Source organism: Entelurus aequoreus, linkage group LG10 (assembly GCF_033978785.1).
Source record: "Entelurus aequoreus isolate RoL-2023_Sb linkage group LG10, RoL_Eaeq_v1.1, whole genome shotgun sequence".
NCBI lineage: Eukaryota > Metazoa > Chordata > Actinopteri > Syngnathiformes > Syngnathidae > Entelurus > Entelurus aequoreus.
The window spans coordinates 21,073,682-21,090,161 of record NC_084740.1 but is presented as its reverse complement, the minus strand read 5'-3'; the positions used below and the strand labels follow the sequence as shown (position 1 = coordinate 21,090,161).

The 16,480-nt window shown below is 38.2% G+C and overlaps 1 protein-coding gene across 2 annotated transcripts in view; it reads right to left on the bottom strand.

The window, feature by feature from the left end:
- The window catches only part of aadac (arylacetamide deacetylase), a 44,221-nt gene that overhangs the window by 8,778 nt on the left and 18,963 nt on the right, over positions 1–16,480 (bottom strand). For both annotated transcript variants that reach the window (XM_062060286.1, XM_062060285.1), the window contains exons 2-3: positions 5,349–5,580; positions 2,164–2,233 (exon numbers count right to left, since the gene is read on the bottom strand). In XM_062060286.1, coding sequence (XP_061916270.1) covers positions 2,164–2,233; positions 5,349–5,544 — 266 coding nt within the window. In that variant the 5' untranslated portion in view covers positions 5,545–5,580. The remainder of the gene's footprint in view (positions 1–2,163; positions 2,234–5,348; positions 5,581–16,480) is intronic.

Sequence of the window (16,480 nt, the reverse complement as noted above, 5' to 3'; positions counted from 1 at the left end):
TAAACACTATCTGGCAGGATGTTTAAAAGTCTTGGGCTGACTTTGAAAATATTCAGTAAATAAATATTTTCCTCTTAATACTATACTTCAAAACCCGGAGTCCCAACAAAACCTGAAAATTGCAGAATTTTTTTTTTTTTTTTTAACTTTTTCCCCTAAAATGTCGTAAGGGGGGACCCTTACACAAAAATAAAAAAAAAACGGACTTGCTTCAGTCCCGACAAAACCCGAAAATGGCAGAAAATGCATATTTTTTGAAAACTTGTTTTCGCTAAAATGTCGTTAGGGGGACCCTTATACAGAAATTAAAAAAACGGACTTGCTTCAGCAGCACAATACTGGTCCTGTAGTTGTAGGAGATGTCTCAAAACGTTATATACTTATACTCGGATTATATACCATTTTCAGCATAATAAAGTTACCCAAAAAATCATACTTAATACTGAAGTGAATTAATTAACTCATATTATGTTCTAAATATGGTATATGTTTATATCAGTGGTTCTTAACCTGGGTTCGATCGAACCCCAGGGGTTCGGTGAGTCAGCCTCAGGGGTTCGGCAGAGCCTCCGCCGCAGCGGTCAAGACACACCAGACTCATGAATTGATTAACGTGGACCCCGACTTAATTAAACAAGTTGAAAAACTTATTCGGGTGTTAACATTTAGTGGTCAATTGTACGGAATATGTACTGTACTGTGCAATCTACTAATACAAGTTTCATTCAATCAATCAATCGTGTAAATAAAAACGTCTCTCTATCGGCGTATCTGTACTGTAAAGTTAACATTTGAATGACAATAAAAAGGAAGTCTAAGTCTAAGTATTATGGATACCCCCAAACAATGTTCCCTCTAATTTTCCATCTGATTTGCAAGTGTGCAATTTGTTGTGAGTTCATGCACTGTGTTGGTTTTGTTCTTTGAACAAGTTGATGTTCATACACAGTTAAATTTGTGCAGTAGTAAAAAAAACATAACTTTGTCTTGAATTTGAACAAAAAAAAATAGAAAAAATTATTTTTCACTAAAGAAGGGTACGGTGAATGTGCATATGAAACTGGTGGGGTTCGGCACCTCCACTGGTTTATATTCACCTTGGAGGGAAGCAAACCACCAAGTTTAATTAAATAGTGGTATTTCAGTTTGAGCACATAAATAGATAAGGCCCCTTAGTTTGGATTGGATCACTTCTCGTAGAAAAAGAGGCTCTAATTGGGACTTCGAAGTGCAAAAGTGATAACCATATCCTTGAGAAAAGACTACCTGTCTAGCTCAACGCCAACATTTGAGTTAAAGTTAAAGTACCAATGATTGTCACACACACACTAGGTGTGGCAAAATTATTCTCTGCATTTGACCCATCACCCTTGATCACCCCCCGGGAGGTGAGGGGAGCAGTGAGCAGCAGTGGTGGCCACGCCCGGGAATCATTTTTGGTGATTTGACCCCCAATTCCAACCCTTGATGCTGAGTGCCAAGCAGGGAGGTAATGGCTCCCATTTTTTATAGTCTCTGGTATGACTCAGCCGGGGTTTGAACTCACAACCAACCGATCTCTGGGCGGACACTCTAACCACAAGGCCTCTGAGTAGGTGATATGACCCGATATATAAATTATGACTTAAAGCAGTTGTTTTCCAGACACTTACACACGAACATCTCCTTTATGCTCAGGATGTGCTCCCCTGACTTAGCACACACACCCAGAGACAGGAAGGAGGAATATAAAAAGTGATGGTTTGGTTTCTCCAGTTAGGAGTCCTTCATTTTTTGACCTAAGCTCCTCCGGGTACTGCAGACCCGTTTAATGACGCTCGCTTGTAATAAAGCAACCTTAGCGTCTCCGACGTCTCTTTTGATCCGGCCGCACTGCCCAGAAGGGGGTGACAAGACCAGAAATACACTTCAAAACAATTCGTACTGTGAAATTTTGGAATGATTCATGGACCATGAATCACGGTGCTCCTAATTAACTACGGACACAAATTTCAAAGGAGTGTATTACGAACACATGAGAATTTGAGATTATGTGACAGCATCAGGGCAACAGATACAGCCTTCAAACTGTATTCAGTAAAAGCACAGTGTAAGTTTATAGCCCTGAGAAAATTGTACTGTACCTCAAATTGTACTGTACTTCAAATGATAAATGATACTTACTCTACAGAGACTATCACTGCATTCAGCTCAATTGTCATTTTTCTGGCGAGCATGTCATATGGACCCATGCCTGTGAAGACAGAGAGAACACAATCATTCAGAGACAATGAGGCTGACGTTCACTCATCACTTAATGCTGCAGAGTAATCTTGGCTCGTCAAGTAATCCAGTGATCGAGAGTTTGGTTGATTGTGTTATCGACCAGTAAATTGTGTCAGTTGAGCTATGGGAGGTTCAGCTACACCCACAAAGACCCCCACAAGTTAAGCATGCAGAACATTCAGAGTTCCCTATCCCATTGAAATCACAGCATTTTTCGGACCATAAGGCGCACCGGATTAAAATGCGCACTGCCGATGAGCGGGTCTATACAGGTCTATTTTTATACAAAAGGCGCACCGGATTATAAGGCGCATTAAAGGGGTCATATCAGGATTTTTTTCAAAATTTAAAACACTATCTTGTGGTCTACAGAACATGTAATGGTGGTTCTTTGGTCAAAATGATTGTTAAAATAAAGCCAATAATGCAATTTTTTGTGGTCCCATTTATTTAGAAAAGTACCGAAAAGTATTGAAATAATTTTGGTACCGGTACCAAAATATTGGTATCGGGACAAAACTACTCCAAATTTTATCTGACAAAATTACAATGTTGCTTGTCTTTTGACAGAATTCAAGGGGCTCCATCCACACTGTTCCATTAGCCAATAAAAACACAAACTGCAGACAACAAAAGCATTTGGAGCCCTATGGCCCAATGGTAAAACATTTTTTTTGGAATCCTTGTTTCTTATCCCATTTTGGACATTTCCTGAAAGTGAAACAATTGTCCTTAAAAAAGTATAATAAACCTAAAATGTTTGGCTTTTTCTAAATTACTGTATTTTCTGGGCCATAGGGCGCACCAGATTATAAGGCGCACTGCCGATGAATGGTCTATTTTCAATCTTTTTTCATATATAAGGTGCACCGCAGTATAGGGCGCATTAAGGGAGTCATATTATTATGATTTTTTTCTAAATGTAAATGACTTCCTTGTGATCTGCATAACATGTAATGGTGGTTCTTTGGTCAAAATGTTGCACAGATTATGTTTTACACACCATCTTCAAGTCACTTTCTGACAGTCTCTTCAGGATGCACCGTTTTGTGGGCGGTCTTATTTACGTGCCTCCACTTGGACAGCGCCTTCTCCCCGTCATCTTTGTTGTAGCGGTGTAGCGTGCAAGGACGGGAGTGGAAGAAGTGTCAAAAGATGGAGCTAACTGTTTTAATGACATTCACACTTTACTTCAATCAATAACAGAGCAGCATCTCCTCATCCGTGGCTCACTAGTGCAACAACAACGCCCGAAATGTGTCCCGTGAAAAACCGTCCGACCGGAACTCTCTAAAAACTAAAGTTCCTTGGGTGAATAATGTAAACTCACTACACCGGTATGTTTTAGTGCTTTCATGGGGAGTTTGCTGACAGATATAAGTAAGAACTTTACACTACTTTATATTAGAAATGGCAACAGTGGAGGATGAATGTCACATAACAAGAAGATAGAGAAAAAAAATAAGCTTATCGACTACGGTGTCGGCACGGACTACAAAGGTGGACGCGCGCAAATTTTTAGGATGTATGCAGATCCCAAATACAGATCATCAGGTACCAGAAGGTAAGAAAAGTTGTTTTTACATAATATTGCAAAACAAAACGCCAGATAATATGTCTTACCTTATACACACACCATAATAATACTCCTATGTTGAAGCACAGTACAATCCATCAAGCAGTGTGGCTTCATAGCTTACCAAAGTAATACTAAAACATTTTGACAGATTTTTGAGCGCCGTGTGTAATGTTCTATATTTTCAATGGAACATTTAAAGTTTTGGTGTTGTTTACTGCCATCACATTGCAGTGTACACGCATCTCTTATGTATGACTGCCATCTACCGGTCACAGTTATCATTACACCATGTACCAAATAAAATTGCTTCGAGGTCGGTAAGCACAACCAGAATTATGCCGTACATTAGGTTATCAGAATCAGAATCAGAATAGTTTTTATTGCCATTGTTTGAGAACTGGTTCACAAACTAGGAGTTTTTCTTGGTGCAATCGTGCAACATATAACACAGAATAGGCAATAAAATGAGCTGTAACTGAGCTATCAGATCTTGTTATTGTTCTTGTGTCTGATGGCCTAGGGCAGTGGTTCTCAACCTTTTTTCAGTGATGTACCCCCCGTGAAAATGTTTTTAATTCAAGTACCCCCTAATCAGAGCAAAGCATTTTTGGTTCAAAAAAAAGAGAAAAAAAGTAAAATACAGCACTATGTCATCAGTTTCTGATTTATTAAATTGTATAACAGTGCAAAATATTGCTCATTTGTAGTGGTCTTTTTTGAACTATTTGGAAAAAGGATATAAAAATAACTAAAAACTTGTTGAAAAATAAACAAGTGATTCAATTATAAATAAAGATTTCTACACATAGAAGTAATCATCAACTTAAAGTGCACCCTTTGGGGATTGTAATACAGATCCATCTGGATTCATGAACTTAATTCTAAACATTTATTTTGTTGAAGTATTATTCAATAAATATATTTATAAAGGATTTTTGAATTGTTGCTATTTTTAGAATATTTAAAAAAAATCTCACGTACCCCTTGGCATACCTTCAAGTACCCCTAGGGGTACGCGTACCCCCATTTGAGAACCACTGGCCTAGGGGAAAAAACTGTTCAGGTGGCGGGAGGCACTGTCGATATTTGAGAAAATGAAAGGATTTTCAAGTGTGCCTTGTAGTCCGAAAAATACGGTATTCTAAAAAGACACGCATATTTACTTTTGCCATAGTCGATCAAAGAAATGTAGTCGAGTGCTCATACCTATTTGGCATCTAAAGGGTTAGGATCAACAGATTGCAATAGCAGCATGGCATGTGTCAAACTGAATGGTGTCTTAAGGCTTTTGCATTAGCGAGGCTGGGCCCCCTCTGAGGTCCCCACCGTTACAACAGACGGTGTTTTTTTTCTCCCCGGGAATGGGAGTATTATGTATGACGGTATTGTCATATCCATGGCTCCATCAAAACTATTGTCATGGGGAGTCTTTAGAAATCTTGCAAGTAACGCAATCATTTCCACAAATCCATGTTTACGTCGTAAACAAATGGAGGGTACTTACGCGAGCTCCCCAAACACCATCCTCCACCGTGCAGGTATATGACTGCTCTCCTGGGTTCTGTATCGTCGCCACTTTGCTGCTTGGGCTGGTACAGCACCACCTCCACACCGTCAAAATTCTCCATGGTCACCATGACATGTTCATCGGAAACAGGCACGACGTTTTCGATCAGAGTGATGACGTACATTACGCCCATGTAGTCCTTCAGTCCTACTAACTCGCTGAAGTCCGCCTGTAAGGGAAAACAAAACAAAGGTCAATGTATTGAGATATTAAGCTAGTAAAAGTATTCTCACAGGCTACCCGTTTTTTTTTGTTTTTTTTATCTATTGCTAATTTTCTTCAGCAACAGAAGCGTCAGTGCAAAAGCAAAATCATACATTGTTTTGAAATAACTTGAAAAAAAAGTCATTTTAGCTCTGAGGCCACATGGAGGAAAAGCTGTGCATACGCGGGCTGGACTATTAAATATCGGACTGCCGATATTATCGGCCGATAAATGCTTTAAACTGTAATATCGGAAATTATCGGTATCGGTTTCAAAAAGTAAAATGTATGACTTTTTAAAACGCCGCTGTGTACACGGACGTAGGGAGAAGTACAGAGCGCCAATAAACCTTAAAGTCACTGCCTTCGCGTGCCGGCCCAGTCACATAATATCTACGGCTTTTCACACACACAAGTGAAGGCAAAGCATACTTGGTCAACAGCCATACAGGTCACACTGAGGGTGTGACCTGGACATGCTCTCACGGAGAGCATGTCCCAAATTCCAAGATGCTGTTTTGAGGCATGTTAAAAAAAATAATGCACTTTGTGACTTCAATAATAAATATGGCAGTGCCATGTTGGCATTTTTTTCCAAAACTTGAGTTGATTTATTTAGGAAAACCTTGTTACATTGTTTAATGCATCCAGCGGGGCATCACAACAAAATTAGCCATAATAATTTGTTATATCCACGACTGTATATATCGGTATCGGTTGATATCGGAATCGGTAATTAAGAGTTGGACAATACCGTACATTGGCAAAAAAAAACATTATCGGACATCTCTAATCATGGCATTAAAACTAAAAAAAACTTCAGATTGTTTTCTTTGTCTTACTTTGGCCAAAAACAGAACAAACACATTCTGAAAATATTACAAAAAAAAATATAGAAAAAGCGGTAAAGTTTAGATCCATGAAGGAAAGAAGAAAGTGAGTGAATGTTTATAACTCAAAACATTTACATATGCATAAAAATGTGTTTTCTTTGGTGTTATTTTTTTTAATGAATGAAGTAACGTTTATGACAACCTTTTTCCAAAACACAATATAGAGTGTGAGATATAACAGGATAATGCATACATTTATCATTTGTTTTCAAAATGGTTACAAAAAAGTGGGACCCCAAAAAATGTACTGTGGTACCCCATTTTTATGACTTGATGGGGTACTTATTTAGAAAATTTCTAGCGCCAACACTGATGGAGTATTGGTGCGTGCAAAACAGTAGCAGGCGGCTGTGGCCTGCGGGCCGGTTCTAATACTAATCAAATATCATCCCGGGGGCCCTAGATCAATTGTTTTTCAACCTTTTTTGAGCCAAGGCACATTTATTGCGTTGAAAAAATGCGGAGGCACACCACCAGCAGAAATCATTAAAAAAATGAAACTCAGTTGACAGTAAAAAGTCGTTGTCGCAATTATTGGATATGACTTTAAACCATAACCAAGCATGCATCAATATAGCGCTTGTCTCAAAGTAGGTGTACTGTCACCACCTGTCACATCACACCCTGACTTATTTGGACTTGTTTGCTGTTTTCCTGTGTGTAGTGTTTTACTTCTTGTCTTGCGCTCCTATTTTGGTGGCTTTTTCTCTTTTTTTGGTATTTTCTTGTAGCAGTTTCACGTCTTCCTTTGAGCGATATTTCCCGCATCTACTTTGTTTTAGCAATCAAGAATATTTCAGTTGTTTTTATCCTTCTTTGTGGGGACATTGTTGATTATCGTGTCATGTTCGGATGTACTGTACATTGTGGACACCGTCTTTGCTCCACAGTAAGTCTTTGCTGTCGTCCAGCATTCTGTTTTTGTTTACTTTGTAGCCAGTTCAGTTTTAGTTTTCTTCTGCATAGCCTTCCCTAAGCTTCAATGCATTTTCTTAGGGGCACTTGGCTTTTGTTTATTTTTGGTTTAAGCATTAGACACCTTTTTACCTGCACACTGCCTCCCGCTGTTTCCGACATCCACAAAAGCAATTAGCTACCTGCTGCCACCTACTGATATGGAAGAGTATTACACTGTTACTCTGCCGAGCTCTAGAAAGCACCGACACTCAACAACAACACATCATTTGCAGACTATAATTACTGGTTTGCAAAAAATATTTTTTACCCCAAATAGGTGAAATTAGGTAATCTCCCACGGCACACCAGACTGTATCTCACGGCACACTGTGCCGCAGCACAGTGGTTGAAAAACACTGCCCTAGATCATTCATTGCTAAAGTCAAGGCCTGCGGGCCAAATCCGGCCCACGGGCCTTGACTTTGATACCCCTGTACTAAAGGTTTGCATCTATTAAAACACGTGCGACCTTGATAGCGCACGCAAAGCTGATCTACTAAACTTGTGCACTGAGGATTGCGTGTCTGAAATACCGTAATTTCCGGACTATAAGCCGCGCCTGACTATAAGCCGCACCAGCTAAATTTAGGGGAAAATACAGATTGCTCCATATATAAGCCGCACCTGACTATAAGCCGCAGGGTTTTGATGTGTAATTACCGTAGTATATAGGGGTTCCTGCTACCACGGAGGGGATTGTCGGGACAGAGATGACTGTTTGGTAGCGCAAAGCGTCCCATTTATTAACAATAAATCTTTCAATCATTCAATCAAACTTTCACATCTTTGACATGGCGAACAGCATTCGTGCAGAGTACAAATAATACAACGGTGCAAAGTAATACAAAGTGCTCGCCTGTACGTTATCAAAATAACCAGTATTTGAAAAGTCAGTCTTTAATCATTGTGTCATCGTCTTCCTCCTGCGTACTAAAACCACCGAAATCCTCTTCGTCGGTGTCGGAGAAGAACAGGCCGTAAATAAGCCGCACCCTTGTATAAGCCGCAGGGACCAGAACGAGGGGAAAAAGTAGCGGCTTATAGTCCGGAAATTACGGTAATTAAATTAGAGAGTGCAATCCAGTAGCGCAGGGGTCCCTAAACACTGCTACATTATTCGGTACCGGCCCGTGACACATTTGATACCGGGCTGGACAAACATTACATAATTTATAAACGACCACACACCTGTCCCACTTGACACACCATTATAAGCTTGATCAAAGATGTTTAATAAAACTCCAAGTCCCCATTTGTTATATTTGTAATATTTGTGTTACATGGGACGATGCACATTAATGAACATATAAAATGTATGTATAATATTGTTGCATTGTAAGCAATTGTTATGTTGATAATAGACGTAATTACTATGATTCATTATCAATATTGTTACTTTCATTGGTATTTTTTGCTCCATTTGTAGTGCAGTTCATTGTCATTTCTGTGTTATTACTATCTACTTCATTAACTGGTTATTTGCTATAATTGTAGGTATCATATTTGTACATATTGTATTTGCTGATGTTGTTCTGGTTGAGTTGTGTTGTTGTTGTTGTTGTTGTTGTTGTTTCCCCCTCTATATTCTGCACCATTAATGCAGAAAGGTACATACAGGTTTTGGAGCAACATATGTTGCCATCCAAGCAACGTCTTTTTCATGGACGCCCCTGCTTAATTCAGCAAGACAATGCCAAGCCACATTCTGCACGTGTTTTTTTGTTTTTTTCCATCCACTCCTACTCCAAAAATTAAATAAATCAATTTATACAAATAAAGCAGCAACTAGAGAAGTATCCTGCACTTATCTTTTGTAAATCGATTCTTTAAAGCAGATTATGGGCATCTACATCAACAATATGATTTGCCTAAATGGCTTGACAGGACATACTAATTTCTAATTTCCATCTGTAGTTATTAGCAGGTATATGGTAAATAGTATATACCAGTGATTCTCAAACGGTGGTACCTGTACCACAAGTGTTACGCAGGCTCTATTCGCGGTGCGCCAAAGATTCACTTGATTAAAGTACAGTTTTTATTTTCCTACAGTCAAACATAGAGTTACTGTTCAAACTGTGTGTCAAATTATCAAATATACTTGGTAAACAAACAGTTTTAGTACATACTTAGGCCTCCTACACAGCTTTATTTTAATGTTGCTCATTATGGTGATACTTGGTCTGGACTATAGGCAGGCCAGTCTAGTACCCACACTCTTTTACTATGAAGCCATGCTCTTCTAACACATGGCTTGGCATTGTCTTGCTGAAATAAGCAGGGGCGTCCATGATAACGTTGCTTGGATGGCAACATATGTTGCTCCAAAAGCTGTATGTACCTTTCAGCATTAATGGTGCCTTCACAGATGTGTAAGTTACCTATGTCTTGGGCACCCCCATACCATCACAGATGCTGGATTTTGAACTTTGCGCCTAGAACAATCCGGATGGTTCTTTTCCTCTTTGTTCCGGAGGACACAATGTCCACAGTTTCTCAAAACAATTTCAAATGTGGACTCGTCAGACCACAGAACACTTTTACACTTTGCATCAGTCCATCTTAGATGAGCTCGGACCCAGTGAAGTCAGCTGCGTTTCTGGGTGTTGTTGATAAATGGCTTTCGCTTTAGAGTTTTAACTTGCACTTACAGATGTAGCGACAAACTGTAATTAGTGACAGCGGTTTTCTGAAGTGTTCCTGAGCTCATGTGGTGATATCCTTTACACACTGATGTCGCTTTTTGATGCCTGAGTGATCGAAGGTCCGTAATATCATGGCTTACGTGCAGTGATTTCTCCAGATTCTCTGAACCTTTTGATGATATTACGGACCAGAGATGAAGTCCCTAAATTCCTTGAGAAATGTTGTTCTTAAACTGTACGACAAACACACATTTGCTGACAAAGTGGTGACGCTCGCCCCATCCTTGTTTATGAATGACTGAGCATTTCATGGAAGCTGCTTTTATACCCAATCATGGCACCCACCTGTTCCCAATTAGCCCATTCACCTGTGGAATGTTCCAAATAAGTCTTTGATGAGCATTCCTCAACTTGCTCACTCTTTTTTGCCACTTGTGCCAGCTTTTTTGAAACATGTTGCAGCCATCAAATTCTAAATGAGCTAATATTTGCAAAATAAATCCAGTTTCAACGTTAAGTATCTTGTCTTTGCAGTCTATTCAATTGAATATAAGTTGAAAAGGATTTGCAAATCATTGTGTTTCTGTTTTTGTTTACCATTTACTTCACTGCTTTTGGTTTTTGTAGTTTGGATACGTTATTTAGCACATGTTATTGGTAATCTTAGTAGTTTAGGCCCTCCGGGTGTTTTCTTCACAAACTGCAATGCTTTCACCATTGTTTAATTATCTCTGCTCATCCAGGCCAAAGGGCCACGATAATCCCGCAGGGAGGTACTAAATCCATGTGCAAGTTGCTTGGTTAAATGTCAACATACCCCTGCAGTTATTTGTTTTGCTTACTAATAACCACATTGTAAGAGCATGACTCGTTCACGACAATATTTGATGAGAAAGAAAGTTAAGGCAGGCATAAAGCCTATCAGCTGATAGCACTACAACAACCTCATGACAAAAAACGCGTCGGCTCTAAGCTTCATTTTGAGACGGGAAACCCTTAAAGAACACTTTATCGTTGTGTCTCTTCAACAATATTGACACATTGATGGCATTTAATGGCGAGATGTATTCATTTTTAATGAATTGTCTCTGTACCACTTCAGAAAATACAACTTCCTTTCACATGACACCATTGGCAACTTCCAAAATATCCATTCAAAACCTGTTTAGAGCAGGGGTGTCAAAGTCATTTTAGATGGGGGGCCACATGGAGAAAAATCACTGCACGATAACTTAAAAATAAAGACAATTTCAAAAATGTTTCTTTGTTTAAAAATATAACTAGCACAAATGTACAAATCATAATGTTGTTGTTTTGGTTTTATTTACACTTACATGTTGCGGTTCATAATGTATTTGTCGTTATTTATGTTTTCTGAATAGATTATGTGATAATGTTCATCAGTCAACTCATTGGTGTTAATTTTCAATCTATCAAGATAAAAAACATTTATCAAAATCAAATTACAGGATGTTATTTATGTAGTTTGATCATTTTCCTAACTTCATGTGGTTTATTTTGTACATATGTAGCATCATCTACAAAGATACAAAGAATTGCTATTGCGACATCCAGTGGACACATTTTGAACAGTTTCTTTCATTCAACAATTCCAGGTTAATTTTTATACTTAGCAAACTCATCCCGCGGTCCGGATAAAACCTGTTCGCAGGCCACGCCCACTAATAGTACACACAACTTTATAAACAAAGGTGAAAGCATTTCAGTTAGTGAAGAAAACACCTGAAGGGCCTAAACTACTAAGAATACCAATAAAATGTGCTAAATAGTGTATTCAAACTACAAAACCCAAAAGCAGTGAAGTTGTCACGTTGTGTAATTCGTAAATAAAAAGAGAATACAATGATTTGCAAATCATTTTCAACTTATATTCAATTGAATAGACTGCAAAGACAAGATATTTCATGTTCACACTTAATTTTTGTTGGTAAATAATCAATAACTTAGAATTTAATGGCAGCAACACATTGCAAAAAAGTTGTCACAGGGGCATTTTTACCACTGTGTTACATGGCCTTTCCTTTTAACAACAATCAGTAAAGGTTTGGGAACTGAGGAGACACATTTTTGAAGTGGAATTATTTCCCATTCTTGCTTGATGTACAGCTTAAGTTGTTCAACAGTCTCCCTTCTGCTATTTTAGCCTTCATATTGCACCACACATTTTCAGGTCTGGACTACAGGCAGGCCAGTCTACTACCCACACTCTTTTAACCTTTTGTAACACATGGCTTGGCATTGTCTTGCTGAAATAAGCAGGGGCGTCCATGATAACGTTGCTTGGATGGCAACATATGTTGCTCCAAAACCTGTATGTACCTTTCAGCATTAATGGTGCCTTCACAGATGTGTAAGTTACCCATGCTTTGGGCACTAATACACCCCCATACCATCACAGATGCTGGCTTTTGAACTTTGCGCCTAGAACAGTCCGGATGGTTCTTTTCCTCTTTGGTCCGGAGGACACGACGCCCACAGTTTCCAAAAACAATTTGAAATGTGGACTCGTCAGACCACAAAACACTTTTCCACTTTGCATCAGTCCATCTTAGATGAGCTCGGGCCCAGCAAAGCTGGCAGCATTTCTGGGCGTTGTTGATGAATGGCTTTGGCTTTGCATAGTATAGTTTTAACTTGCACTTACAGATGTAGCGACCAACTGTAGTTACTGACAGTGGTTTTCTGAAGTGTTCCTGAGCCCGTGTGGTGATATCCTTTACACACTGATGTCGCTTTTTGATGCAGGGAGTGCGTAAACAATATCATGGCTTACGTGCAGTGATTTCTCCAGATTCTCTGAACCTTTTGATGATATTACGGAGCGTAGATGGTGAAATCCCTAAATTCCTTGCAATAGCTGGTTGACAAATGTTGTTCTTAAACTGTTGGACAATTTGCTCAGGCATTTGTTGACAAAGTGGTGACCCTCGCCCCATCCTTGTTTGTGAATGACTGAGCATTTCATGGAAGCTGCTTTTATACCCAATCATGGCACCCACCTGTTCCCAATTAGCCTGTTCACCTGTGGGATGTTCCAAATAAGTATTTGATAAGCATTCCTCAACTTTCTCTGTCTTTTTTGCCACTTGTGCCAGCTTTTTCAAAACATGTTGAAATTCCAAATGAGCTAATATTTGCAAAAAATAAAGTTTCCCATATTGAACGTTAAGTATCTTGTCTTTGCAGTCTATTCAATTGAATGGATGGTTCTTTTCATCTTAGTTCCGGAGGACACAACGTCCACAGTTTCCAAAAACAATTTGAAATGAGCCGGCCCTGGGGCCGTACGTTTGAACCCAAGATTTAAACAGATCAATAACATAACAAATCAAATACAACCTTTACGTCAAAGTATGTATAAGTACATTAAGAACTATAAATAGACATTAATAACTGCCAGGGGGGATAAGAAACATTACACCACATGCACATAAGAGTTTCCCTAATAGGCTCTATTATTAGAAGGTGTGAGCAGGACTATACTACACGTGGATTAGTCTGACATAATCTGGTGTAACCGGCCTTAATAACCACATCAGCGAAATGCATTAAGACCATTTTCAAGATTGCAAAAACAAATATAGGTATGGCAAAAGCAGAAGTTTTATATTGTGAGAATGAGATATTTTATGTTATTTCTTTATTCATAGTCGTCTTTAAAAGCAGCTAATATTTTCCCGTGTGTACACTTTGGGCTTTTTCCTTTTGTCCGCTAGTAAACTCTGTGCCTTACCTTGAAGGCGCTGGAATGTGTATTGGGAGTATAATGTACTCCCTTTTTACCTTATCAGTTTAGAACAATAGGGTTGTATTTCTTTCTGGCCGGGTGGGAGCTGTTTTTGTACTAAATAAGCTGACTCTTTCTGCTCCTAGATGCCGCTATTGACACATTGTAGGGCTGGACTCCTAAAGCTCTAGTAAAATTTGGTAATATTGCTATTCTGTCTCGATGGTCCTTCTTACTCAACATATATGTCATCTGAAAGAATTTGGGATTGACCAGTGACTTTTATTCCCTGAGAGGAAGACTGGTCTGACGCAACAATATATATATAAGTACAAATAGCTGTATCCATCCATCCATTTTCTACCGCTTATCCCTTTTGGGGTCGCGGGGGGTGCTGGAGTCTATCTCAGCTACAATCGGGCGGAAGGCGGGGTACACCTTGTCATAATAATAATAACGTTTGTTTCTAAAATAATCCGTCAATAGAATTCAAGTGAAAATTAAAACACAGCTTCACCATTTTAGTCATAATTTTTGCGCTTGAGAAACTTCCATGATTAGCTTTAGACTTCTTTTGTTTGTGTGAGTGGTGGAAAAGTGCACTGCAACCCTACGGACCACATCTGAGAAACAGATATTTTTCTCATAATAATAATAACTTTTGTTTCTTAGATAATTTGTCAATAAAATTAAAGTGCAAATGAAAACACAGCTTCACCATTTTAGTCATAAGTTTTGCGCTCCAGAAACTTTTATGATTAGCTTTAGACTTCTTTATTTTGTGTGAGATGATTGTCACTACTGCCACAAGTGGTGTAAAAGTGCACTGCAACCCTACAGACCACATCTGAGAAACAGATATTTTTGTCATAATAATATTAACTTTTGTTTCTTAAATAATCCGTCAATAAAATTAAAGTGCAAATGAAAACACAGCTTCACCATTGTAGTCATATTTTTTGCGCTTGAGAAACTTTTATGATTAGCTTTCGACTTCCTTATTTTGTGTGGTTGTCACTACTGCCACAAGTGGTGGAAAAGTGCGTTGCAACCCTACGGACCACATCTGAGAAACAGATATTTTTTGTCATAGTAATAATAACTTTTGTTTCTTAGATAATCTGTCAATAAAATTAAAGTGCAAATGAAAACACAGCTTCACCACTTCAGTCATAATTTTTGCGCTCGAGAAACTTCCATGATCAGCTTTTGACTTCTTTTGTTTGTGTGAGTGGTGGAAAAGTGCGTTGCAACCCTACGGACCACATCTGAGAAACAGATATTTTTTGTCATAATAATGATAACTTTTGTTTCTTAGATAAACCGTCAATAAAATTAAAGTGCAAATGAAAACACAGCTTCACCATTTCAGTCATAATTTTTGCGCTCGAGAAACTTTTATGATTAGCTTTCGACTTCCTCTTTTTGTGTGATTGTCACTACTGCCACAAGTGGTGGAAAAGTGCATTGCAACCCTACGGACCACATCTGAGAAACAGATATTTTTTGTCATAATAATAATAACTTTTGTTTCTTAGATAATCCGTCAATAAAATTAAAGTGCAAATGAAAACACAGCTTCACCATTTTAGTCATAATTTTTGCGCTCGAGAAACGTTTATGATTAGCTTTCGACTTCCTTATTTTGTGTGATTGTCACTACTGCCACAAGTGGTGGAAAAGTGCACTGCAACCCTACGGACCACATCTGAGAAACAGATATTTTTCAATCAATCAATGTTGATTTATACAGCCCTAAAATCACAAAATAATAATAATAACTTTTGTTTCTTAGATAATTTGTCAATAAAATTAAAGTGCAAATGAAAACACAGCTTCACCATTTTAGTCATATTTTTTGCACTTGAGAAACTTTTATGATTAGCTTTAGACTTTATTTTGTGTGAGATTCTCACTACTGCCACAAGTGGTGGAAAAGTGCACTGCAACCCTACGGACCACATCTGAGAAACAGATATTTTTCAATCAATCAATGTTGATTTATATAGCCCTAAAATCACAAATTAATAATAATAACTTTTGTTTCTTAGATAATTTGTCAATAAAATTAAAGTGCAAATGAAAACACAGCTTCACCATTTTAGTCATATTTTTTGCACTTGAGAAACTTTTATGATTAGCTTTAGACTTTATTTTGTGTGAGATTGTCACTACTGCCACAAGTGGTGGAAAAGTGCACTGCAACCCTACGGACCACATCTGAGAAACAGATATTTTTCAATCAATCAATCAATCAATGTTGATTTATATAGCCCTAAAATCACAAAATAATAATAATAACTTTTGTTTCTTAGATAATTTGTCAATAAAATTAAAGTGCAAATGAAAACACAGCTTCACCATTTTAGTCATATTTTTTGCACTTGAGAAACTTTTATGATTAGCTTTAGACTTTATTTTGTGTGAGATTCTCACTACTGCCACAAGTGGTGGAAAAGTGCACTGCAACCCTACGGACCACATCTGAGAAACAGATATTTTTCAATCAATCAATCAATCAATGTTGATTTATATAGCCCTAAAATCACAAAATAATAATAATAACTTTTGTTTCTTAGATAATTTGTCAATAAAATTAAAGTGCAAATGAAAACACAGCTT